The following is a 24,960-nucleotide window of genomic DNA, read 5'->3' as shown; positions in this document are numbered from 1 at the left end:
TCTGGCGAGCCAGCCAAAACCCCCCTTCGAACGAACCCAATTGAACCAGCAACCATGTTGTCGGCATCCAGACGAGCGACGAGCGCCATGTCGCGGCAGCTCCGCGTTGCCTCGAGACCCTTTTCCGTGTCGACGACGGTCCGCACCACCGAGAGACCCGCCGTCGTCGGGAAGAACGAGGCGGCAACCCCCCAAGTGGCCGACAACACCGTCCCCGAGCCGGTCGGCCAGGCTCCCAACCGTTCCCTGGTCTGGTCGCGCAACCAGAAGCCCCGCGCTGAAGCCATGACCGGCCCCCGATTCGAGCAGACCGACTTCTCGCTCCAGGTGAGACCGCCCATGAGACGCTAGACGACAAGACAGCGAGGCGATTTGGGACTGACCACTACGGACTGCAGCCACAACCGCACTCCGCGATGGAGCTCGTCCACCAGGAGCCGGTGCGGTGGACTCACAAGCGCGTCGTCGCATGCGACGGCGGCGGCGGCCCCGCCGGCCACCCCAGGATCTTCATCAACACGGACAAGCCGGAGATCTGCAGCTGCAACTACTGCGGCCTCCCCTTTGTATGTTTACTGCGATCCGCAGGCTTGGCTCTTGCAACAGTTTCAGGGCCGAGAGCGTTACGTTGCTGAGCACGAGCACGAGCACGAGCTGATTTGTATTACTAGGCCAACGAGCATCACCGCAAGCACCTTGAATCCCTCCCCGAGACCTCGTACCCTCTCGCATAAAAGAGCCAGCTGTGTCGGTCGGTGTAAGGGGTTTAGTGACGGCGGCGTCGAGATGAAAGTGAGCCTCGCCCTGTGCCGTACAACGGGCTGGCGATGTCGTGTATATGTAGCAGGGCCATTGCTTCGGATAACCATTTTTACATTTCAACTAGACGAGAACTTCAGTGACGATGGCTTTCACTGATATGCCGCGCAGCCTTTAGGGGTTTCTTCCTTTGCTTCCTGAGGGTGACTGGATTAGATCGTGGCTCATGTCTTGCAACGGTTGAAAGCACACTTTTGCAGAACCTGCTATTCAAGCCGGAGGGTCCATGTGCCGCAATGACAACCTCACCAAGATCAGGCAGTAGATCAGTCAGAACCGCAAATGGATGTCGCAGCCCATACCCTTTACAAATGCAGATCGAACGGGTCGGATTGTGACCCACTGACTGAGTGCGATTTCACCAGCTTAGGCATCGTAGTATACGTACGTATGTTTGACAGCAGCCCCGAAACTCCATAGTGTGATGCAGGCTTCCTTTGCTCATTGCTGGTTACTCGTGGTTTCACACGCAGATGGGAAGACTCGAAAGTGTGCAGTCAAAAGCATGTCTTATCGTGCCGTCTGGCGAAGCTCAATGTACCAAGGTAGGTACTTGGGTATTTAGAGAGGTATATTAAAAAAAAAATTGACGCTGCAGCGCTCAGTTGCTCTGCGTGCCTCACAACCGCCTGCCTTGCTTTTCGCAATTCATCTGACCTCACTTTTACTTACCCATTGAACCTGCCCCACCAGATTGGACCGCCCGCATCGTTTTCACCTCGCAGCGCCCAGCAAAAACATGGCTCCGACACCACACCACACCCGCCAACAGACCTCGCAGACGACAACCCTCCTCATCATCGGCTTCATAATCATCTGCCTATTCCCGAACTTGTTCAATTTCCTTTGGCATCTACCCCTTACGCTCCTAGGCTACGCCTTCTCCGGCCCAAACGGCGCTGCTCCAACGACGACGACCCCACGTCATCGCCCCCCACCAAACTCACACTCACACTCACACTCGACGACCATGACGGGCTCCTGGTTCCAGAAGCAGTTCACCCTGCCCGCGCGCTCGCGCGGCTCGTACCTCATCACCGACGAGGTCGTCGGCGCGCTCCCCGAACTCAAGAACTACAAGGTCGGCATCCTGCACCTGTTTGTGCAGCATACGAGCTGCGCTCTCAGCCTCAACGAGAACTGGGACGACGACGTCCGGGCCGACATGAGCGACGCGCTGGACCGCATCGCACCGGAGGCCGGCCCCAAGGGCCAGGAGCTGTATCGCCACAGCGCCGAGGGCCCCGATGACATGCCTGTGAGTAGTGCTTTTCTTTTTTTGGGGTTTTTTTTTGTCGCGGTCGGTCGCGGTCGCTCTGACATGACGTAGGCTCACATCAAGAGCGCTCTCATCGGCGCAAGTGTTACCATCCCGATCAAGGATGGCAGATTGGTAAGTAAAGTCAGCGTCCCCAAGATTGACAAGATGGCTCACTTGTTCCGCAGGCCACCGGAACCTGGCAGGGAATCTGGTACCTGGAGTTCAGAGCCAGCAAGCACCAGCGTCGGCTCGTGGCCACGATCCAGGGAGAGCCCAAGGCATGAGTTGTTCCCAAACAGTCAGGTGCAGTTAGAATGATAAATCACGCTTCCCTTTTGAAACTTTTGAGAATACCAATCTGTGCGTGGTATAGAGGCAAACCTATTGTACAGCCACCGGTCTACTATGGCACTTTTTTGACCTACGCCGAACGCCTCGCCCCAACCCTTTCCGTGAGATGCCCCTTGCCCGCTGCAATCGCAGCTTTTACTGCTCGCCGTTCTCATCGTCCCCCTTGGCCTCCTGCATGTCCGTGTCGTCACCGCTGGCCAGAACCTTGGTCCTCGGCACGTAGCCCTCGGGCGCGCTGGAGCCAGGCGTGGCAGCGACAATGTTACCGTTGTCGTCGACGAATTCAAAGTTGTATCTGCTGAGGAGGTGGGGGATCGCCGAAAGCTGGGGGCCGTATCTGGCCGTGTTGTCATAGAGCTCGAAGAGGGGGACCGCGAGGAGTTTCATGTTCTTCGGCACGCTGAGCACTTCTGTTGGCGGCGGAAGGTTAGCAAACAGGAAGGTGGAAAAAAGAGGGGGAAATAACATAGAAAAAAAGAAGAAAAAAAAAAGGACAGGTCCCAGAGTGATCTGGATGGCCTGCCACGAGCGCGCGGCGCGTCTGGTCATACGTACTGCTCTTGGGCAACTGGATGAAGTAAAGCTTCTTGCATTCCTTCGGTCTAGTGACGTGCGCGGGAACAAAGGGGTACATGAAGGTCTCGAAGTTGGGCCTCCACCACTGCGCCAGGCAGTCGCCGACCTGCCAGTCGGCGGGCTCCTCGCCCTCGCCGATACGCCCGACGGGGGCGAGCCTCTCGTCCAGGCGTGACTTGAAGCCCTCGACCTCGTCGTCCTCGGGGCGGAGGTAGTCGCCGGGCAGCTTGAAGAAGGCGTTGGCGATCTGCAGCATCAGGATGTGCGGATGGTTGTGCTCGTGGCAGACGAGGATGCCCTCGCAGGTGCGGCGCATGCCGTGCTGCGAGTAGTGCTCCTCGAGGCGCTTCAGGCGCGCAATCACCGAAGGGTCCTCCTCCGGCTGCGTCTCCTTGACGCCAAAGGTGTAGTTGGACAGCGGGTAGAGGCGGATCGTCTCCGGCTGGTTCGAGTTGAAGGCGAGGGGGATGATGGGCGCGTGGCCCGATTGCAGCGCCGTCGTCGTGATTGTGGACATTTTGGCTGATGTCTTATTTCAACTGTGGTGCAATTGTTGAGAGTGCGGATACAATTGTTGTTGTTGTTGCTGCTGCGAACCAGATCGGGGTTGCGAAAGGCGCGTGTTGGAGAGGGCTGGGGAGGGTGGGAGCTCAGGCACGGAGGTGTCGAAGCTCCACGATTCGACCCAGGAGAGATACCAAGGTGACAGAGGAAATCGGGAAGGCGGTGGGGATTAGACCCCTGGCAATCCGCCCCACTCCACTAACCTCCTCACCGACTCCTTACAGATCCTCTTCACCGAGGTGAGAGCCGTGGCCGGCGTTCTAGATCAACGACATCCCAACTTTCAAGCACAACAATGCCTGCTTAGATGCACTTGGCATCGAACCACAGAAAAAAATGTTAGTTGGCACTTATAATTATATGCCTCGTTTCACTTACAGCCCACGATTACTATTATCCCTTGGAAGGCGCACTTTTCCTTCTGTCTGTTTCTTGACTTAGCTTCTGCCCTCCACTCATATCAGAGTCCAACTGCCCTTCTCAGGCTCTCATGTCAAGAATCACCTTAGTAAACAGATTTCAAAGATTAAAATTTAACCAAATTACTTGATATCGAGTATCCGAGGTCAAGAAAACAACCTGGAGCATTTACCGAACTTACATCGAGGGTTGATCTTCTTGCTTAGACTCGCTCAATGTTTGAAATTCTCGTCGTGTCTTAAATGGCGACATTCAACTATACAAATGATCGAAACAGACAAAGATATATTCATTATATGCTTCCTAGTTGTCTGAAAGCAGGCAGTGTTAGGCTTTCACTACTGTTCAAATACATCTTCCTAGGACTTCAGACCTGCCCAGCTGAACTACGTCTAAATGCTTACACAAACTTGATGATACTTGGACCAATGTCTAGGTAACAGCTGTCAGTAACAAAGGCAGCCATATCACAAGCGCCTGATCAGTGCCCTTTATTCAGGTGTGCTCTCTGAAGCTCCTCTGGGTGTAGCTGGCAGTTAGGCAGACGCAACCCTTCACAACCGTGAACCGGTGACGAGGACTTCTCAGCCCGGACTCTGGAACCCACTTCATGGTCACTGCTTCAAAGGAAGGAAGGAGTGAGTACCTACCTGTTTTGATTGCCATATTCTGGAAGGTACCCTCCTTGACACCTATTTTTCTCTGGTCAACTTGTGGCTTTCTTCTCAAGCAACCCACCTCGAGAGGAATCCATCCGCAACGCCAAACTCCTGCTTCCCTGACCGAAGTTAGCTGCCATGAACCTCGCTTGACTTGGTTCTCAACTGGTAATATCACTTTTTTACCAGGTCGAAAACGGGAGTAGCTTCATACAACCTTCAGCCCCTGCCAAAGCCCCTCGACTTTTGGTGTCGGACCTGAAGCTATTGTGTTGCCCTGGTAAGATACTCAAATCTCTCCCAGGAAAGGCTCTGTGTTAGAGGAGGCTTCAAGTGAGTATCTCTATTCTCAACCTCTTCCGTACTTCTCTTGTCACATTCCCCGATTCATATCTCACACTTTTAGCCAGAACCTCTGCACTCGCCAGAAATGCTCCTTGCCTTTTGTTGAGCCCTCATCATATGATCGCCAGCATCCCTTGACCCCGTAATTACGACGTGCATTCATCGAAAACAGAGTCTACTCGCAAGGCAAGATTTCCCATCCCGTTTCCAACCGAGACACATGGCGACACTTGCCTCTCCAACCTGCCTGATTTGAATCTATGGAACTTACTGACACGCCGACACCAGATACTTCGACAAAAGCAAGCGCCGTTCTTGAGGCTACAGCAGACATGAATCCCGCTCAGACTTCGAGCTCTATGAGCCTCGTGGTACATGAGAAGCTAGAGTTAGCCAAACATGACGAGGACGCGACGAGACTCAGAGATACCAACGCAAAGGCAACCCAACTATTGGGCGACATTCAGACAGCACTTGCCGGCATTACCGGCTTGAAGCGTGCTCAAAACTGGAGCAAGTCGATTGAGAAGCTCCGGGCCGAGTACAAAATGCCGCGTTTCGTCATCGGCGTTCTGGGCGATACCGGCTCAGGCAAGAGCTCACTCATCAACGCTGTTCTGGACGAAGAGAGAGTTGTTCCGACCAACTGCATGCGAGCCTGTACCGCAGTAATCACTGAAATCTCATGGAACACAAACGAAGATCCCGCAAAGAAGTATCGCGCGGAAATCGAGTTCATTACCCAAGCAGAGTGGACGACTGAGGTTATTGCTCTTCACCGCGACATTCTGGACCTGAACGGCAATCTTTCTCCGGACATCAGAAACATCGATAGCGACGCCGGCATTGCGTACGCTGTATTGAGAGCAGTTTACCCAAAGCATACCGACCAGCAGTTCAGAGAGACTGACCCCTTTGTGCTTGCGAATTTCGTCAAGGTGCGGGAGGTAATCGGAAAGACGCAGGTTGTTGAAGAGGCAGAGTGTGGCTCGTTCTATTCGAAGATCCAGTCATTCGTGGATTCGGAAGAGAAGCACAGCAAGAACGCCGCAGAACCTGCCAACAAGGCGCCTCACGAACAGACAATGGCCTTCTGGCCCCTCATCAAAGTTGTCCGTATCTTCCTGAAGTCAGAAGTTGTGTCCAGTGGCGTTGTACTAGTGGACCTGGTGCGTTGCCTAGGAAGGTTATCTTTCGGGTTCAGTTGCTAACATCTGCCAAGCCTGGAGGTCGCGACTCCAATGCTACTCGAGCAGCCGTTGCCGCGAAGTATGTCAAGGAGTGCTCGAGACTCTGGGTCGTTGCACCCATCACCCGTGCTGTGGACGACAAGACGGCCAAGACTCTTCTCGGAGACCATTTCAAGCAGCAGCTCAAGTACGACGGTGCTTACAACAACATTACCTTCATCTGTACCAAGGCGGACGACATTTCTCTCGACGAGGCAGCGCCGAGCCTTGGCATTGAGATACTCATTGCAAAGGAGCAAGAGCGGAAGACTCGAACGGAGAAAGAGATCGAGGAAAAAAAGGGGGCAGTCACCGCTCTGGAGCCTCAGATTTCAAGCCTGCAGGAGACATTGAATAACATCAGCAGAGACAACAAAGAATGGCAAGGACTTCGCAAGCTGGTCAGCCAGGGACTCAGAGTGGTTGCACCCACGACATCCCCACAGAAGCGGAAGCATTTCCAACCTCTGACTGCGGAAGAACCTGTTTCGGCCAAAAAGGTGAAGAAAGAATTCGAGTCTATTGACGCTGATGACACCAGCGATGAATCGGACCTTGACGACAATGATGACGCCGACGACGATCAGCCTGCACCTCTGACTCTTGAGGTCACGCGAGAGAAGTTGGATGAGCTCAAGGCGACTAAGAAGTCTGTGAAGGAAGAGAAGAAGAACATGGTTGGACGCATGTCGCAGCTCAAGGAGGAAATCAAAAACCTCAGAAAGCAGCGCTCAGACATCAAGACCAACATGCACAGGCAGTGCATCCAAGGACGCAACATGTACTCCCGAGATGCCATCAAGCAAGACTTCGCGTTTGGTCTCAAGGAGTACGTGCCATCATCAGTTTTGAATCAGGATTGGGTAGCCAGCTGACTTCTTTCTTAGGTTTGACGAAGAACTGCTTGCGGAGCAGCAGCAGAATGGCCCGCAACAGGCCCAAGGTGAGACTGACTATGAGCAGATCGGAAACAACCTTCCCGTCTTCTGTATCAGCAGTCGCGGCTACCAGCAGCTGAGAAACCGCATGAAGAAGGACCAAAAGGTTGTTGGATTCACGTCGCTCGAGGACACAGAGATCCCGGGCCTTCGCTATCACACCCTCGAGTTGGCCGCGGCCATTCAAGCCAGCCACTTCCGGCACCATCTCAGCGAGATATGTCGTCTCCTGAGCGCGTTGGACCTCTTTGTTGCTGGAGGTGCTGCCAACCTCAAGCTTTCAGACAAGGAGAAGAAGCAGGAAACGGAAAACCTCGAGAAGTCACTAGCCAAGCTAGGAGCGGTTCGTATATGCCCATGTTCCTGAGTCCGGACCACAACTGACGGTGTCGCAGGCACTTGTTGAGGTCATCACTCGATGCATGACGGAGTGCAATGTGATTGTGAAGAAGAGAATCTTCAAGAAAACTGGAACGGGCGCCTCCAATGCTTCGGAAAAAGCCACGTCTACCGCTGAGGGCTGGGGCGCCAAGCACGATGCTGGTGGTCTTCGCTACATGACCTACAAGGCGACCTGTCGCCGTTTGTGAGTCTCGACATGATAAATGCATGCAGCTTTTGAATGAACAAGACTGACTACATACAGAGGGGTCTTCAAGGGCGCAGCTGGACCTCGTGACTTTAACGAGGGCAAGTACACTCGTTTGACCGGCTAGAACCCCTATGTTGCTAACGTTGTGTTCAGAGTTGCTTAAGCCTCTCAAGCACCACACCGCTCATGCCTGGGACTCCGCATTTCGTCTGCAGCTTCCTGAGAAGCTGAAGACCTTGGCAACGTCCATGAAGCATCTCATCGATGCCTTCCACGAGCAAATGAAAGACCGTCGTTTTCTTGTACAGAACAACGACATCGTCAAAGACATCATCGTGAAGCTCTTGGCTGCTCAGAAGGAGAATCTGGTCCACATTGGCAATGAGCAGCAGAAGATGTTACAGGAGAGTGGAAAGCATGCAAACCGATTGTTTGGGCCCGCCATCCAGACGTCTATGCTGCCGGCCTACAACGGATGCGTCCTCCAGCAAGGTAGGACGGCCAAAGCACCAGCGTTCTGTGGCCAGGCGTAACTGACCATGCATACAGGCACTGGCTCCTTCATCGTCATGAAAGACATCATGAGTACGCACGTTGAATCCACGAAGAACACAATGTTCAAGACTGCTGCCAGAGACGTCGAGAACGCCGTCAACAACATGCTTCGAAGCCTCGAGTCGACAGTCAAGGATGATACCAACAATGTGATCAACGCGATGCAGGAAGACTACATTGGCCTTATTGGAGAAGTGGCCACCGAGGCTGATAACCGTGCTCGAAAGACGTTGAGCCCCTTGCTCAGAGAGTTTTACAACAAGCTCGATGCTGCTTTGACTCCCGCTCCTGAGGAGGATGCCGCCTCCCAGCCTATCGATCTTGAGATGGCCGGAGGCGGAAGCGAGGACGAGTACCGGCCGGACTCCGAAGGGAGCGACTGAAGGAAAAACTGGGGGATTTTGTAAGATTGAACATGGCATTGCGAGGTGGATACGATCGTGAGCCAACGCAGGCTTTTTCTACTACTCTCTTGGTACTGTCGTCGTCTAGTGCCATTGCTTGGCAAGGAATTACCTGAAGCAGATCCAAAATGAGTTACACTTGGACTGGAGTTTTAGATAGGTCCGTACTGGGCAAGTTGAGGTAGTTCAATGGAGGCCATCTCGCTACGAACATGGCAATGTGAAGGCATGTCCATCGCTGGGTGGGTTTTGCATCAGCACACCGTTATCATCAAGTTTACAACGCCATCGAGACGCATAAAAATAAAGCACGGCCGACGCCTGCGGGTAAAAGAGGACCCTAGGACTTCGATGGCAGATTCTGGGCAGCTATGACAGAGAATGAGCCGCATTGACCGAGAAGCCGGCAGTTGGAGGCTTGGGGCTAGCCTCTGCATCGCCGTTGTGTCACGTTCCGTGGCAGATCCTAGTAGTAAATGTACAGTCTTACTCAAGTAATATTAGAAATATTAATAGGATTAATCTAGCTACCGGAGGCTCTTGCCGCACTCATGGGCAAGACGGGATGGGGTGGAGGACTTGAGAGCTTCACTTCCAAGCTTGTGGGACTCTTCGCGGACGAGTCGATTCTCGCCATCGGGTCGCACATCATGGAGAGGTCAGCGCGAATTCTTGGAGCCCAAGAAGAGGATTTCCAATATGATAGCATCTCCGTCTCGAGCCACGTCATCGACTCTATGATTGGTGTCGAGCTCCAGTCTTGGTTGTTCAAGGAATTCGGCGTTCAGGTCAGTGTCCAGATCAGCTAGGGCACAAACACGACGTTTGCAGGACTAGCCAGGATGATCTCGGAGCACCTTGGGATGGTTCAAATGCAGCAATTATTTTCTGTTACAAGTCATGTTTGCATCAAATGAAGGAAAATTGGTTTTCTCTCTCCTTTACTCGGGAATTCTCTTTTTCTCTCTCGTTACACTGGTTCGTCTTGCTTGGTGCCCCAGTGTGATACTTGAAATGTTATTAAAGACGGTAAACAAGCTTGTTCCCACGAATCTTTCCATCTCTATACATCTGGAAACCCTCCTGGATCCCGTCCAGTCCTCCCTGGATAAGCTGTGGGGAGTTGGGCTTGATTTTGCCCTGACGTAGAAGCTGAGGGATCCTTTCATAGAACTCCGACGCAAGTCTGTGATCCTCCTCGGAAGCCTATAACGGATTAGTCAACTGGCAATACGTAAAGAATGTGAGAAAGCAGCCTACAGGCAAAAGGGTTGACCCCATTGTATGGTCCTTGAGGAATGATGTAAAGACAAGGAGTGATGTGACCTTGGTTTGGGAAGTTACATCTTCAGTGTGTTCCCTGAAGGGCCTAACAGTGCAGAGAGTACCGCCAGCTGGGTTCATGGCCTGGGAGGCAAGGGTGGATGAGCTCTCGGTACCAATGGTATCGAATATGTAATCCACGGAAGGCATGGCCTGCTTAATCTTGGAGATCACATCGGGGTCCTTGTAATCAAAGACATGATTGGCACCAAGCGAGCGGAGACGTGACGCCTGCGACGGACTACACACGGTCCCAACATTGAAGCCAAAGAGGGCTGCAATCTGGATTGCATACAAGCCGCAACTGGCTGTGGGTCATGTAAGCTAGTTTCTCGCATAGATGGTGTGCGTTGCAGTTGTACTTACTGCTTCCAGCCCAGACAAGTAGGTTAATCGCAGAGCCCTTGTTTCGATCAATGGCCAGGCTGGCAGACCTGAAAAGAGCTAGCCACGCGGTTGTAGCTGTCAAGGGCACTGTGGCAGCCTCCTCAAGCGATAGTCCGTCGGGAATCTTGTAGCATATTTTCTCGTCGGCGATGGTGTACTGGCTGTAAGCTCCCTGGCCCTTGATCTCACCTCCCCAGATCAGCCCGGCGATCTTGTCGCCTACCTGAATCAGGGTCACCTCGGCTCCAACAGCAACGACGGTGCCGACAAAGTCGCACCCCAGCACAGAGCCATCTCCAAAAACGCCGCCATCGTAGCATAGGACATCTGTGGGGTTCTGAGCTGCGACGGCAACCTTTACGAGGGCCTGATGGGGAAGAGGCTTGGGGACGGGGATCTGCTCTTGGACCAAAGTGAAAGCCTCCTCCTTCTCATCCTTTGCTCTGATGACGAGAGCCTTGCAGGTCTGTGGAGCAGTAGTAGTCATGGTGTTGAGAAACGCGCGTCGAGTGACTGGAAAAAGACGGGGAGTAAATGCAGTAGGATGCCGAATGAGGGGGGATACGAGCCTGAGGGTCCGCATGATGGGCGGATGGTAGTCGAGATATAGGCTCAGGAGACAGGTTGGAATATTGTGAGCCCTCATCAACGCCACGCTGGCAAGTGACCTCACTGATTTGAAATCAGAATGGTAAAATTGACAGGTTGAAACCGGGCGACGTTTTATGTCACATGTGTGTTGAATAAGTGCCTGAGGTGGTTATTATTTGTTTTTTTTGTTGGGCTGAACTACCTCGGTGGCAGAACAGCAGGACTGGATGATAAGTGCCTGAGGCGGTTATTCACAGATCATTTGGCCAAAGGGTGAGAGAGGATTTATGGCGGCTGACTGTCTCTACTTCCCTTTCCGTACGACCAGAAGACACAGGGCATCCGAGAGTTACTGAGGGCAACATGAATTGCAATGTTAATACCATCTATCCTGATCCTTGCCCTTTCCGTTCGGAGCTCATCTGGGGTTTGTGGGCTCGGCCAACTTCCCTGCCCGGTAGGCATTATGTCTGTTACATATCTCCAAATGTAGAAGGACAGAGTCCGAAAAGACAGGCGTTTAGGTGTTTATTGCTCACATGCCACTATCTATCTATACCAACCTACCTGAGATGCAAATAGTCCATGCCATCTATGTCTAGTTCTTCTCTTGCTTGGTCTCCTCCTCCTGTACAAAAACCCCAGATGCTGTTTGTGGTGTCTTTTGGATGGATTTGCCTGAGCTCTCCAGGTCACTTGAGGTGTTGGCGTGGAATGCACGCTGTATCTCCGACAGTGTTCGTCCTCTAGTCTCGGGCATCCAGAACCAGCAGATAGCCGCTGTAAGGAGCGTGCATCCACCGAAGAGAAAATAAGCGCCGTATCTAGAGCTTGCTAGCAGGATCGGGGTGATGAGGGCAACGGTGAAGTTGGTCAGCCAGTTGGCACCGTGGGCAATGCTCGTGGCGCTGGCCCGGGTTTTTTGAGGTTGAATCTCGGCCGCGTAGATCTTCAAGACGATACCCCACGAGACGCAGTATATGACGGTAAAGATGTAGATAACCACGATGACGATCCATCTGGCCGGACCCGTGGCATGCACGACATCTGCGGCGTACAGTGCACCGATGATGAACATGGCCCCGGCCATGCCCAAGCCACCAAAGATGGTGTTGGCGCGTCGGCCCCAACCATCAGCCCAGATGGTGCCCGGAATGCTGACGGCACAGATGACAATCGACAGAATACCCGAGACGAGGAAAGTGTCCCCGTTCAAACCGATACCGGCCTGACGGAAGAGCATTGGAGCATACTATGAGAGATTGTCAGGCAAAAATGAAGCTGTATCAAGATTCGAAATTGAACACGTACATACATGACACCATCGATGCCACAGAATTGTTGCATGGCCAGCAGGAAGACAGCCATAGAGAACCGCGGTCGTGCTTCGGGGGAAAAGAGGTCCATTGTCTAGCCAAGCGTCAGCTGGTCTGCCCTGATTCGAGCCGCGTGGCAGACATGGTGGAGGAAGTAGTAAGAGGAAGGGAAAGAACGGGGGGGGGGAGGGGGGGTAGAATGACAACTCAGTAAGAAAATATGTTCCAAGCAAGGTCAAGCAAGTTACGAACATTTGATGATGATGATGATGATGCCTTGGCCTCGGCGTTCTCAAACGGCTCCGCCATATCCTCTTGGTCCTCGCCATGGATACCAAGAGTCTCCCAAGCCGCTGACACTTCATGCGTAGGCTTTCCATGATGGGCCAGCCACCTCGGCGACGCTGGTAACAGCAAGTAGGCAGCGGTGGAGAAAGTGACAGAATAAGAGGCGAGAAGGATGAAGGGAAGCCGCCAAGAGAGGTCTGACTCAATGCGCTCAGTTCCGTAGCAGGTGAAAAAGCCTACCAGGAGCCCAACACATATCAGGAGTTGAGGACCCGTTGTGAGAGCTCCGCGGTGTTTGGCGGGTGAGATTTCGCAAATATATCTAGTCGTGGCAGTCAGGCTTATTGCGGGCATCCTACACCACGTTGGGAGCAGTACACTTACACAATCATTATTCCGCTCGTGAAGCCCTCGCCTATGCCCGCCACCACTCGGCCAGCCATAAACATTCCCAGGTGAACAGCACCCGCCTCTATGGCGCAGCCGATCCCGAATAGCATAGAACCGATGGCGATCCCAGCCGGCCGACCGAGCCTGTCAGCCAAGTGGCCAGCTAAAAATGAGGCGACGGCGGCCGATGCAAGGATGGATGATACGATTACGCCGTGAAGTGTTGGGCTCGGATGGCCAAAGGGCTCGTTGAAGGACTCCATGACAGTGACGGGCCCGATGATGCCCGTGTCGATCCCAAGCAGGAAGCCGCCAAGCGAGCATCCATAACTGGCCATTACATAGGGCGGGGGTTTCTGAAACAAATCTGTGAACCTTTCCATGCTGGACGATGTGGAAAAGAAAGAAAAAGACTGAGAGAGGGGGGGTTCTGGATAAAAACAAAGATAATTTACAGAACAACAGAATAGCCGGGCAACGCGTACTTACAAACCTTTTAAGAAAGAATTCCAATTCACGTAATGAATGGGACAAGCTCATGTTGGTAATTACTTTGCGGAGAAAGACTTGTAAAGATGGCTTTCAAGTCACAGCACTGACAGGCTGTTTCCCCAGGAGAATCCTGAACAATGCACACTGAGAGAATGTGACTGTATTGGTAATTGCGGTCAGACCGCCAGAGTACCAAGAGGGCACGCTGCAATGCAGCTTTGTGCTATCGTGGATCTTCAGCCCGATTCGGTAATATAGACGCGTCTAACAAGACACCGATCCCTGGCCCGGTTTCTCCACCGTCCCCCAAAGCAGTAATTTACACGCGTGTACAGATACTGTGGGTAGCTTTGCATCGGTCTTGGGCGCTACACGCGTGTATCGGCTCTGGCTAGAACCTCAAGCTTTCTCTCTGGCCAATTGCAACCGCAGCCACAGCAGGCTTATGGCCCAATTTTCATGATTTTATATGGGAGCGTCATAGCCTCCCGCCGTCTAACATACCACTTGTAGATAGTGACGCCATTTGTTCCGTACCTTAGACGGCATTTCGAGAAGATCAAGCTCCACGCCGCCTGTCAGGCATGGTCGGGCGGCTTCGACCAGTGCGCGACTTCTTTGTTGATCAAGGGTCATCTGGGGCGCACGGGAAGGTTGCAGGGTTCGTTCGGACCGACACATGCAGCCGTCTAGTGGGCGTTACCGTTTCCCTTGGGAGAGCTGGATCTCGGGAAATCTGTCCATCTATGTATGCTTCTGACGACAAATTAGGTTACCAGAAGAGCAAGCGCCCCGTGTAATCTAGAAAGAGTTAACAAGGATCCGCATTAACTAGCTCAATGTCGACCGGACTACCGTCGACTCAGAGACGTGGGCAACTGAAAGTAGGCCTTTGAACTGCTGGATCCTGCGTTGTGGATGGGTATAAAGTTTGGAAGCCTTCATGCGTGAGTGATGAGTCAAGGCTTTCCCTAATATAATCATAAGGGTCAGAAAGCCCTGACTTTACCGGCATCGTTGGACATACAGGATCTCATCTCGAAGAGTACAGCATAAACAGCATAGGAGAATTCGGGTATGAAGTCTATGAGTTTCGGATTACCCGCAGTTGTATGCTAACAAGTGCTTGTAGGCTTCTACTAGAGTTTCACCTCTTTTTTCCCCCTCTTCCATCCTTGTTCTTTTATTCATTTTGCTTCCTCGACCACCAAGATATTGCGCCTACGACCGAGTAAATAAACCACTCGACCATGTTGGCAGTATGGCTGGTCGCGGCATGGATCCTCTTGATCCTGCCATGGCCTTTTATTCGCTATCTTCAAGATCCCAAAGGATTACGCAAGTATCCTAGCCAAAACATCTTCTCGGGCCTAACGGGTTTGGCCTATGGCTGGGAGGTGGGACGCCGTCATCGCGTGTTCCACACTCGCCGGCCGCACGAGCAGCTCGTCAGAGATCCCGTGGTCCGCATTGGGCCCGGCTGGTTGATGCAGGGGACCGACCTAACTCTGGTCACGCGTCCGGATGGCCTAAAGGAGTATGCTAACATCATCGATTGCATGCACAGCAGTTCACGCGCCAACGCTACCCTAGTGTGGGACGCGGCCAGCTTCCCTATGATGAAGAAATTGACCAACTTCCTGTCTCCGTGGTACGCGAGCCAGTGGCACAACGCCTCCAACTGGGCCGCCTACATTGATCAGATCACAGCGGAACGTGTAGAACGCGGGGAGAAGGGCGAGGGCTTTCACGATCTCTCTCTGTCAGCTCATGATCAGGGATAGAAAGGGTGACCCCGCCAAGGTCAGCGCCATTGATCGTATAGCTGAAGTCCGCCAAGTTGGTAAGCCCTTGCCTGACCCTCTCTAAGCCATGGCCCATCTGCTGGCTGGTGCGTCGCTGTATTGGTGCCGAGGATTACGCCACTAGCCACGATTCGTGCAACAGTCAATTGGGGGCGGAGATAGCCCAGCTATCACTCTCACCAACACCCTATACTGCCTTCTTAAGAATCCCGAGTCCATGAGAAGGCTTCGCGAGGATCTCGACGAAGCACTGGGGGCCGACGATGTCATCGCGCCCTGGTCCAAGATGAAGAGGTTGCCATACCTGAGGGCCTATATCGACGAATCTATGCGCCTTTCTCCCCCCGTAGCAACCGATCTCATCCGCAAGACACCACCGGACCGCTCCTACATGGTCGCCGGCGAGTTAATCCCTCCAGATGCGAGCGTGAGCATCTCAGCATACACGGCTCATCGGGGATCCAGAATACTTCCCTGATCCTGAGGCCTGGAAGCCCGAGCGGTGGCTAATGAAGGGTGATGGGAAACTCAGTGATGGGAAACCCAGAGACATGCTTGCCATCTACAACCCGTTCAGTGCCAGCGGCCGCGCCTGCATTGGTCGAAATACGGCAATCCTGGTGCATGTGGTGTGCATTGGCACGCTCATTCATCGGTACGACTTTGCCTTGCCCGACCCAGACTTTGAGATGGAGTGGATCGACTACTTCAACCTATGGCCTGTTGAACTCCGTCTGAAGGTCTGGAGGCGCCAACCTGGTACAGCAGCTCTGGCTTCTGTCGGCGATGTACCGACTGAGAAGAAGCCTTGGAGTGAGAATTCTCGAAGCGAGGAATCTGAAAAGACCGAGGTAGTGTAAGGGCTTGCTAGGACAGGCAAGCAAAAGTGGGACGGGAGATGAACGAGCGAGTGGCGATCTTGAATGTTACTGTGGGCGTGATAGGGGTATAACTCTACGAACGGAACGTGAGAGCGATTGTGTTGGTGTGTGTTGTTGTCAAATCGTGGTCTTTATCATATCTTTAATTATGGTCTGCCTCGTGTTCCACAGACCCCTTGAAGCCCTACAAACAACTCGCCTCTCGAACAAACGAGGCTTTTACACTCAAATGTTGGTCTCGACGAGCTCTTTGAGCTTTTTGACCTGATCCCGTGTGCGGAAGCCGAGACGAGTCTCGATATCATCTAGCATATTCCAAAGGCGAATCTTCCTGCTGATGCCGGTAATGTGCTTGGCAGCTGGAGATAATAAGAGAGCATCGGCTTGGTCAGCTCGAGAGCGCAGTACGCCTCCGATGATGGCCGAACTAGGACATACCGTAGAATATGGCTTGGGAGGAAAAGCTCCTAACGCTATTTGGGAGATCCGACAACATTATGCAGCCTATTTCCAAGGCGTGGTTCTCAATCTGCACTGCTATCAGAAACGACCTAACCACTCGTGGGTTGGATAGCAATACAAGTGGAATATGGGATGGATGCTGCAGGCTGGGTTCTGCGTAGAGAAGTATATGCAAGAGATGGTACCACATCATGGCAGCCGCTGTAGTAAAGAGCAGGTCAAAGAAAAATTCTCTACATAACGGGAGAGAAAGGGGGGGGGGGGGGGGGGGGGGGGCAAGAGTGAAACCGACCTGCACAAGGCACGGGGAAATACAACTTGGAGAAGCCTTGATCGTCCGGTTCGCCGTACTTGACCCCCTTGAACGACGGGGACCAGCAACGGAACCAGGTTGCGACTTCAGCATAAATTTCTTGCCGCTCATCGCACAATGTCGCCGTTGTTGTGAAGACGCTCTGCTCTTGACGAAAGACGACGTCAATGGCTCTGCCAAGTAGCCAGAGGAGCTGGTTCGCCAGGACATCCTCCTCGACCTCCGTCTCCCGCCAGTTGACCCTCCAGTCCCTGGGGCTGATCTGAAGAGTCGTCTTGTTGAACAGGGCCACAGTGATCTCGTGCCGGATGTATATCCAGAAGTTGGCTCTGTCCAGGCCAACCGATGAGGCACTGACGCCCCGATTCAGGATCAGAAGCTTCGCGCCGGCGAGGTGCCGCTGGTGCTCTTCCCCCTGGGTCGCAATGATCTCGTAGCTGCAGAGAAGAATCGTAGCAGTGAGGACATCCTCGGGGACCGAACCGGTGCCAATATAGCCGATCAGCCCACGCAGGGACTCACCGTAGTAGCGAGTGGCCGGGGCCACCCACACATCTCCCGAAGGAAGAAGACTCAGATGTTTGGCCGTAAAGGCGCATACACTGCGTACAAGGAGCTTAGACGTCATACAGCGGCGCAGGACCTCAAGCTGATACGCGCAGCCGTAGTCGAATATATCCATCCAGGTCGCCACGCTCGTCCGATAGGTGGTTAGCAAATGTACCATCTCCGCAGTCAGTGTCACTTGAGCACGACTAATAATATCGCTAGTACTACTACTGCCACCGTTGCCACCATTACTGTCTTCAACAACAACAACACCAACACCCTGCTGCGGGTGCTGCGGGTGCGGTATGCTGGCCGTCTGCTTCGGCGGGGAGGGCGAGGTTCCGGCGGTGGTGTTCCAAGGTGGGCCTGGCATGTGAGCGGTGAAGAGAACACCTGTCGAGTCCAGGGTTCCTGGGAAGCTGGCCTCTGCTTCGTCTGCCTGGAAGAGGTTCTGCTGCTGCTGCTGCTGCTGAAAATGCTGCCTAGGACGACGGGTGAGATGATTGGTGCCGTCGGGCGCAGACCACGCAGACTGCTTGATGGGCTCGAAGGGCCGACATGATAACCTCAGCCGCTCGCAATTGCCGCAGACAGGTTTCTTCTCGTCGCACGGAGTGTGACGTTCTTTGCACGTATAACTAACACAGTGGGTCAGGAAACTCCGTGGGAAGGGCGAGGCAAAAACTACGAGCTCAGCACAGATTTGCAGCAGCAGCCCGAATCCTTACCAACCTACGAGTATTCCATGGTGTTAGTGTTATCTTCCCGTCAGAACCGAGTGGGCGAGCTGAGTAGTATATTGCGACATGTGAATTGACTGCCTACCTGTCTTCTTTCTTTGGCCTCCTCTGCGCCTCTTCTTCGTATCATCAGCGATAGATACTTCGCGCTGTGATTCCATCTATAATAAGGCGTTAAAGTCAGATTGTATATTAAGACAGGATTAGGCTTTCTTACGATGATGTATTATAACGAAGGAATTGCAGGTGCTGGACCAAAATGATCTTGTAACTCTATTCAATTGTTCGTTACTGCTAGAATCGTTGAACCGCGACAGATCTTCAGTATGGTTCGCGACATAGGAGACGAATATCTGACGGCGGCCGCTAATCCGGTCGGAGCACCGGGGACCGGAGGGGGCGGGTGTGCCCGGATGGCCCTTGCAGCCAAGCCGCGGCACGACGGTAGGCGCCGGGCAGACGGATACACCACGTCCATTACTGGTACGTACTTACTGCGCGTACAAAACACCTCCCAAGCGCAGGGTGATGCGAGGCGAACAGGGACCGTCAGGATGACCGCAACGTGCAGCGGTGACAGCGGCAGAGCGGCAATCCCGTCAGGAAAACCCCCAACCCTCCTTTTTGGGGGGGAGTCGACGAGGAACAGGCACTTGGAAGCACGTTGGCTGCGTCGAGACATGGATCGGCGGACGGATATGGGAGACAGCAGGATGCAGGCCGTTGACGTCCCTGTGTACAAACGACCGTGATCCTGGCCGGAGACCTCGCGGAGGGGAGGAAGCCCTTTGCCTTTTTAAAACGGACATGACGGCATCATCGCGCTGCGTTACACGGCCGTTGCGGCGATGCCTCCCCCAGCGTCCGCCGCGGAGACGTTGCACTCAGGTGCCGCCGTGGGGTAGGTAGGCAGGTAATTGGCGAGGCCTGTCATCTAGTCACTTTGTTTTCTGTTCGTATGCTGAATGGGGAAATGCAATAGTTGATTTTGACATGATCGCAAAGGCCGGTGAGAGCACGCATTGCATCATCAACCGGGGGGCGCCTCGCAAGGATTACAGAGTGAAATCTCCGGGGGGGGGGAAGGGGGGGAAACCAACAAATGCGAGTCATCCCCCTCTCGTCGGGCCCCAACAATTCAAGCAACAAGAAATTTCTGGGTTCCAGCTCCAGGTGTTCCCGTGACACAAGTACGAACTGCGGAGCGAGCCCACCGCCGTGGGTTCCTTGGTGGGAAGTGAGATGAGAGAAAAAAAAAAAAAAGGTCACGGGGTTCACGGGGTTCCGGGACCGGTGAGAGGGGCGGCCAGTCATGCGCCGCCGAGGATGGGCCGCGTGACAGCTCCACCCCCAAAAGCCGGACCCGGTCCAGTAGTATCCGTACCTGTGCAGTCATAGTAACTGAGAGGGAAAGAAAGCCAAGGCCTTGCACGACGGGGGAAAGGGGGGGGGAGAGTTGATATCGGCCAGGGCGCGTGCTTGGCAAGACTTTGTTTGCTCCCCCAAACCAACAAAGCTGTGCCAGGGCTATCGGAGCCTGACGCAAACACCATGGGCGAGACATCCCACCCATTCAAGTCTTGGGGGGCAGCGGGCGGAAGGATCCAGGAAAGCATGTTGGAAAGTCAAGACTGACCGTTTTATCCTTTTATCCATCACAGAACCCGTCCGTCATAGGGCCTCGCTCGACGACGGCCATTTCACCGTCCCACGGCGGGGTTAGGTGTTGCAGAGCAGAGAGAGAGAGAGCAGAGAGAGAGAAAGTCGTCCCTTGAAAGTGCTTGCTTCCGAAAGCCTGGAGCCTTGACCCGGCTCGTCTCTACTTCCTAGGGGAAAAAGCATGCGAGGGGGGTTGCGCGGCTTCACATCCGAAGAAAAGACAGTTTAAACTTGTTCTTCATCCGAAACAAGACCCCGCGTTATCAGCGAAAGGTAACGAGCCTAAAGTGCCGATTCTTTCAGGGTGCAATTACCGGGTTGGCGGAAGCAGCTCGGGCAAGTTGAGACTCTGCTGGACGGTTCGTAGTGTGTAAGTGCGTCATGCCACGAGACAGCACGTGTGTATATATATGTGTGTGTGTGTGTGTGTCTGTCTGTCTGCTCAAGCAAGGTGCGCGTTGCCGGTTACCGAGATCGTTTGATAGCTCGGGGGTTGCAGCAATCGCTGAAAGGGTTGATTCTTTTCGAGTTTTCCTTTGGTCAGTTATCAACATTTGCTTGTATGATGTTGAACAGGGGGGTCTGCGTCCGGGAGGGGAGTTTTCCCCTTTTCGAAGCATGTGGATGGACAGACGGGGAGGCGCAGCCGCACGCGGCATCTTCGCCGCGCCGGTTAAACCAGTGAGAGAGACAACAGGTCAGGGGGCCCAAGGTGGCAATGTGATGGAAGAGGCATATGAAGAGATTTACACATTGCATGTGAGCGTCAACGGGAAAAAAAGGATAAATCAAATAAAAAATAAGGCGGAAGCGGGAGTGGACGGTCAGGCCGAACGAAGTTTTGGGTCCAAGCAGACTCCAATCCGTATCGAGTGTATATGTGTGTGTGTATGTGTGTGTGTGTGTGTGTGTGTGTGTATGTATGTGTGTGGTGTGTACTCTCCACCAGTCAGGTCCCGATTCCAAAATTGTCCGTTTCGAAAAGAGAAAAGAAAGGCGACGGGAGAGGCAATTAGACATGCTCCGCAGGAAACATGTCCACGTGCCGTCTTGAAGAAGCAATTCGATGTGTGGTTCGGTGAGTAGACTCGCCGCTGATACCCGAAGGATGCGACCTCTCGAGAGGTCGCATGAAAACGACGGCAGGCTCTGGTCTGGGTCTCTGTGTAGCTTACCGAACCGTTGAATGCACGTGCGGATGTGAGCTGTATGGCTTACTTACTAGACTCGATCGATGGGTTGGAGTTGCCAGCAAGCCTTTTCTTGACTCTCTCGACTCTCTCGACACTGACTCTCTTACTCTCATTCTGGTTGAGAGGGGAGAGGGGAGAATAGGAGAGGCCGAGAGTGGGAGGGGCAATCCCTGCCGCCCTGGCAGACAGTGAGGTACGTACCTGCCTTGCGAGATGCTAGGAATCGACAGCCCGCGTGCGCCCCCCCCCCTCCCCCCCAAAATCAGATTGAGCCTTTGGTGGTGAACCACCGACCCAAAGTCCAGACAGTGGGGATCGGGGACACCATCTTCAGGGTGGTCTAGGCCTCTCAAACCCACTGTGTCCGACTACCAGGAACCCGCCGACGTCGTTTCGTCAAAGTACACAATTGCCGTACGTAAGGCGCGAGATACCTAATCGATACTCGGTCTCCCTACAGAGTGCAGAGTACAGAGTACAGAGTACACCCTACCCGGTCCCCCTCGTTCTGCACCGCCGAAAATTAAACCCACATCGCACATCGGCCGCCTTCGACCGACCGACCACACACACACACACACACACACACACACACACACATTCTTTCTCTCTGCGTGTCTCTCTCTGCACAATCTCCCGCAGCCTCTCTTTTTTCTCACCCTCCGTCGTATTGTCTTGTCTTTCAGGACTTGCCTGGATCGACCTGACCTGCCCGGATCTACCTTGACCTTGTCCCATTCGAGTACCCGGTCACTCAACTCTACTTAGCCTTCAAAGTCTGGCCTGATTGATTTGAGGACATCCATCATCCACACACCCCCCGGGGCCCCCGACTTGATCATATCGAAATCGAGGAGAGAGAAACTGACAACCAGAGAGGGAAATATCCCACCCCCCCCCCCCATATTCAAGCGCTTGGCTGCAATCCGAACCCTCTCTCTCTCTCTTCTTCCCGCCGCTGCAGCAGAAACCCACCCCCGTGTGCCTCTGTCGAACCTAACCCTGCACGGCCTGTGCCTTGCCAGTGCCTCTCTGGTCTGGCCGCAACCGTAACTCGCACATCCCGAACAAACATTGGACGCCGCCAACCATTTCGCCGCGACGGGCTCCCTTTCACACGCTCGCGCCTTGCGTCATGCCCACGCCCAGGAACCCATTGGCCCACCACCCTCTCTCTCGCCCCAACTCCCAACTCTTGCCCGCGCGTCTCCCCTAGTCGCCGCTCCCGCTACCGCTACCGCTGTCGGTCCCCGTGTCGCTCACTCGCTGCCTCCCCCCCCGCCGCCGCCGCCGCCGCCCTCGAGCCACAGACATGGTGGACATGGACATGGACATGGACGATGCGACAAGGCTCATCGGAGACCTGCATCAGAAGCTAGCCGACTTGGACCACAAGGTCGCAGCCTACCGCCAAGACATGGCAACCGAGTTCCATCGATACTCGCGCCAACTACTCCAAAACATCCCACCCGACATATCAGCCGAGGTCGATCGTGCCGTCGCCGCTACCTTGGTCAACTATCCCGCGCTGCGTCCCGCCCTCGTTCCACCACGACACTTGTCTGACTCACCCCCACCGCCGCCCACCGACGACGCCGGATTCCTCACCGAATCCCACAGCAACCCCGACGACGCCCACCACCCTCCGCCGCCGCCGTCGCCCAAGTCCACCCCTCCATCCGTCCTTCCCCATGCCGGCACTGCTGCCCTAACCTCTCCCGATACTGCCTACGATCGGGAAAGGGATAGGGATTTCCACGGCCTCTTCACCCCAAGCTACCTGCCCCTGCTCGACAGCTCACACTCGTCGCCAGCGCCAGCGCCAGTATCAGCACCGGCACCGGCACCGGCACAGACAACGACACCAACACCAGCATCAGCAACCCACTCGCCAACCCTGTCACCGGCTTCGAAGCCTGCTACCGACGACGACGACGACGACGGCGACGATATGGGTCGGCGTAAGCCCGCACAGCCGAGGGAGCAGCAGCAGCAGCAGCAGCAGGAGTCTGCTACGAGCCAGCCATCGGTGGTCGCTACCACCCAAGCCCCCGATCGACCGACCCACGAACGCCGTGGAACCAATGACACGACATCCTCTGGCGCATCGGAGCAGAGCGACTCCAAGGTGCGCCGCAGTGCCTTGCGCAGGGCTTCGAGCGGATCCAAGCCCCCAGCCAGCCCCAGGCGAGTGCGCTTCGAGTTCGAGGGCGGGGAAGTGCTGCCGACAACCTCGCCCCAGTCGTCGGAGCCGTCGCTGGTGCTGTCACACACCCTCGCCAATTCGAGGTCACCCCCTCCACCGGAAGACGACTCAATGAGTGTCGAGTCCATTCTGGGCCCCGACGAGGACAGCGGGCCGCCGCCGAAGAAGGTGTCTTCTTCCCAAGCTCTTCGTGCTCTCTCCCGGGCCCCCTTGGATGCAAACACTGTCTGGACTGTCGTAAATCCCGAAGCCATGGAAAAGGAAAATGGAAGCATGGCGACGTCAGATTCAGAGACCTCGTTGCAAACAGACGATGCCCCAAAGCCTGCCCCGACGCTGCAAACACCACCAACACCACCAAGAGCTACTGTCTCGGAGCGCAAACAGACACCGAGGACTTCAGACCCAGAGCCTCCGGTGGCGGTGAATAAGAGAAGGGATGACAACAAAGATGAAGATGACGACGACAGTTCCTCTGATGACGAGTTCTTGGCCATGGCAAAGCCAAAGTCCTTTGCCAACAAAAAGGCCATTCTTTCACCATTATCACGCTCACCGACCAGAACATCATCCGTTCCCTACAGTCCAACCCCAGACAAAACCGGGTCACGCAGCGAAAACAGGTCCTTTTTAGAGCAAAGGGATGCTGACGAAGACGAGGACGACGATGACATGTTCCACTTCGAGGGGCTCAGTGCACCCCCCAAGCCTCGATTCCGACCAGCGCCGATACAGGAAGAGGAGGAAGAGGACGAGGACGATGATGAAAACCGGGCACACGAGCCGGCGGCACCGACGTTATACTCGACCTCGCCCGCTGTATCGATTCCCAAGGCGCCGGAGCCAGCAATTCCAGCCCATCTCATTTCGGGCTCGGTGGGTTCGTTCAGAGGCCGTCCCGTCACGATGCCCGTGGTCAAGAGCCTTGACGTATACCAACAAGCGGCCTCGCTTGGTGACGTCAGCAGCTTTATCGGAGGGCTGGATGGGCGCAGCGGTGTCGACGATGGAGATCTCAACAGCTATCGTGCCAGCGTCGGGCAGTCGCTGTTCTCCGGGACGCCTCGAAGCTTGACGGAACGAATGATGATGGAAGAGGCACAGAGTCAGAGACGGGCGGCAGCGCAGCGACCACACTGAGCGTGCGGTGGATCGAAGCGGATCGAAGCGTACCTAACAAACCAAATCTTCATGTGTATGATACGAGTATGGGCCAACGGTAGAGATGCGGAAGTCTGAACATAAGTAGACCGTGGTTTGGCGTTAGAGGTACTGCGGCTGGGCGACTGACGGGGCGGGACGGTTTTGGGAGGTCCTGGTTGGTGATGGAAAGCATCATTCGTACATGACGAATCGGCATGATAGTACCTAGTTCCCGAAACAATGAAGCCGACGGCCTACAGGTCATTTTGCAAGAGAGAGAGAGAGCGAGCGAGAGAGAGGATGCAAGTCCTCAGTTCGCGCGTGATTGTCAGTCAGATAGAAGCGGGTGTCGTCGCACCCACTGAATGCCGTAGCGGCCGCCGCCAGTTGCTTCGGGCTCTGTCAGCTCGGGGGGTCGATTGTCCCACACCAAAGGCCGGCGGAGCACATGGAAAAAACCTGCGCCGAGCCTCCGGGGCCTTCCGGCCAATGATGGAACCAACTGGTCC

At 54.4% G+C, this 24,960-nt stretch overlaps 12 protein-coding genes across 12 annotated transcripts; 7 read left to right on the top strand and 5 right to left on the bottom strand.

The window, feature by feature from the left end:
• Nucleotides 1-54: 54 nt before the first annotated feature.
• Nucleotides 55-734, top strand: CH63R_02497 (Zinc-finger domain-containing protein; the record flags this gene model as incomplete). Its single annotated transcript, XM_018297472.1, has 3 exons — nt 55-327; nt 399-566; nt 672-734. 3 exons carry the CDS (start codon nt 55-57, stop codon nt 732-734), a joined length of 504 nt encoding a protein of 167 aa, XP_018162288.1.
• Nucleotides 735-1,558: 824 nt separating this feature from the next.
• CH63R_02496 (Upf0047 domain protein) lies at nt 1,559-2,364 on the top strand (the record flags this gene model as incomplete). Its single annotated transcript, XM_018297471.1, has 3 exons — nt 1,559-2,077; nt 2,150-2,212; nt 2,266-2,364. 3 exons carry the CDS (start codon nt 1,559-1,561, stop codon nt 2,362-2,364), a joined length of 681 nt encoding a protein of 226 aa, XP_018162287.1.
• Nucleotides 2,365-2,566: 202 nt separating this feature from the next.
• Nucleotides 2,567-3,524, bottom strand: CH63R_02495 (Cleavage and polyadenylation specificity factor subunit 5; the record flags this gene model as incomplete). Its single annotated transcript, XM_018297470.1, has 2 exons — nt 2,567-2,841; nt 2,987-3,524. 2 exons carry the CDS (start codon nt 3,522-3,524, stop codon nt 2,567-2,569), a joined length of 813 nt encoding a protein of 270 aa, XP_018162286.1.
• A 1,803-nt stretch (nt 3,525-5,327) lies between these two features.
• On the top strand, nt 5,328-8,692 carry CH63R_02494 (Tat pathway signal sequence; the record flags this gene model as incomplete). The annotated part of the gene is made up of 7 exons (XM_018297469.1): nt 5,328-6,164; nt 6,218-7,053; nt 7,112-7,505; nt 7,558-7,748; nt 7,809-7,864; nt 7,908-8,246; nt 8,304-8,692. The coding sequence occupies 7 exons, from the start codon at nt 5,328-5,330 to the stop codon at nt 8,690-8,692; spliced, it is 3,042 nt and encodes a 1,013-aa protein (XP_018162285.1).
• A 572-nt stretch (nt 8,693-9,264) lies between these two features.
• On the top strand, nt 9,265-9,522 carry CH63R_02493 (KR domain-containing protein; the record flags this gene model as incomplete). The annotated part of the gene is made up of 1 exon (XM_018297468.1): nt 9,265-9,522. The coding sequence occupies one exon, from the start codon at nt 9,265-9,267 to the stop codon at nt 9,520-9,522; it is 258 nt and encodes an 85-aa protein (XP_018162284.1).
• Nucleotides 9,523-9,733: 211 nt separating this feature from the next.
• CH63R_02492 (Zinc-binding oxidoreductase) lies at nt 9,734-10,910 on the bottom strand (the record flags this gene model as incomplete). Its single annotated transcript, XM_018297467.1, has 3 exons — nt 9,734-9,919; nt 9,974-10,344; nt 10,403-10,910. 3 exons carry the CDS (start codon nt 10,908-10,910, stop codon nt 9,734-9,736), a joined length of 1,065 nt encoding a protein of 354 aa, XP_018162283.1.
• A 702-nt stretch (nt 10,911-11,612) lies between these two features.
• On the bottom strand, nt 11,613-12,972 carry CH63R_02491 (MFS sugar transporter; the record flags this gene model as incomplete). The annotated part of the gene is made up of 3 exons (XM_018297466.1): nt 11,613-12,266; nt 12,326-12,424; nt 12,583-12,972. The coding sequence occupies 3 exons, from the start codon at nt 12,970-12,972 to the stop codon at nt 11,613-11,615; spliced, it is 1,143 nt and encodes a 380-aa protein (XP_018162282.1).
• Nucleotides 12,973-12,998: 26 nt separating this feature from the next.
• On the bottom strand, nt 12,999-13,346 carry CH63R_02490 (Sugar transporter; the record flags this gene model as incomplete). The annotated part of the gene is made up of 1 exon (XM_018297465.1): nt 12,999-13,346. One exon carries the CDS (start codon nt 13,344-13,346, stop codon nt 12,999-13,001), a length of 348 nt encoding a protein of 115 aa, XP_018162281.1.
• A 1,404-nt stretch (nt 13,347-14,750) lies between these two features.
• On the top strand, nt 14,751-15,284 carry CH63R_02489 (Benzoate 4-monooxygenase cytochrome p450; the record flags this gene model as incomplete). The annotated part of the gene is made up of 1 exon (XM_018297464.1): nt 14,751-15,284. One exon carries the CDS (start codon nt 14,751-14,753, stop codon nt 15,282-15,284), a length of 534 nt encoding a protein of 177 aa, XP_018162280.1.
• Nucleotides 15,285-15,522: 238 nt separating this feature from the next.
• CH63R_02488 (Benzoate 4-monooxygenase cytochrome P450) lies at nt 15,523-16,165 on the top strand (the record flags this gene model as incomplete). Its single annotated transcript, XM_018297463.1, has 2 exons — nt 15,523-15,732; nt 15,791-16,165. The coding sequence occupies 2 exons, from the start codon at nt 15,523-15,525 to the stop codon at nt 16,163-16,165; spliced, it is 585 nt and encodes a 194-aa protein (XP_018162279.1).
• Nucleotides 16,166-16,411: 246 nt separating this feature from the next.
• CH63R_02487 (Arca-like protein) lies at nt 16,412-18,411 on the bottom strand (the record flags this gene model as incomplete). The annotated part of the gene is made up of 3 exons (XM_018297462.1): nt 16,412-16,613; nt 16,964-18,134; nt 18,336-18,411. 3 exons carry the CDS (start codon nt 18,409-18,411, stop codon nt 16,412-16,414), a joined length of 1,449 nt encoding a protein of 482 aa, XP_018162278.1.
• A 4,003-nt stretch (nt 18,412-22,414) lies between these two features.
• On the top strand, nt 22,415-24,448 carry CH63R_02486 (uncharacterized protein; the record flags this gene model as incomplete). Its single annotated transcript, XM_018297461.1, has 1 exon — nt 22,415-24,448. One exon carries the CDS (start codon nt 22,415-22,417, stop codon nt 24,446-24,448), a length of 2,034 nt encoding a protein of 677 aa, XP_018162277.1.
• Nucleotides 24,449-24,960: the final 512 nt, after the last annotated feature.

This window comes from Colletotrichum higginsianum, chromosome 2 (genome assembly GCF_001672515.1).
Source record: "Colletotrichum higginsianum IMI 349063 chromosome 2, whole genome shotgun sequence".
Taxonomy (NCBI): domain Eukaryota; kingdom Fungi; phylum Ascomycota; class Sordariomycetes; order Glomerellales; family Glomerellaceae; genus Colletotrichum; species Colletotrichum higginsianum.
The sequence above is the reverse complement of the archived record's forward strand: the minus strand, read 5'-3'. Positions and strand labels throughout refer to the sequence as shown.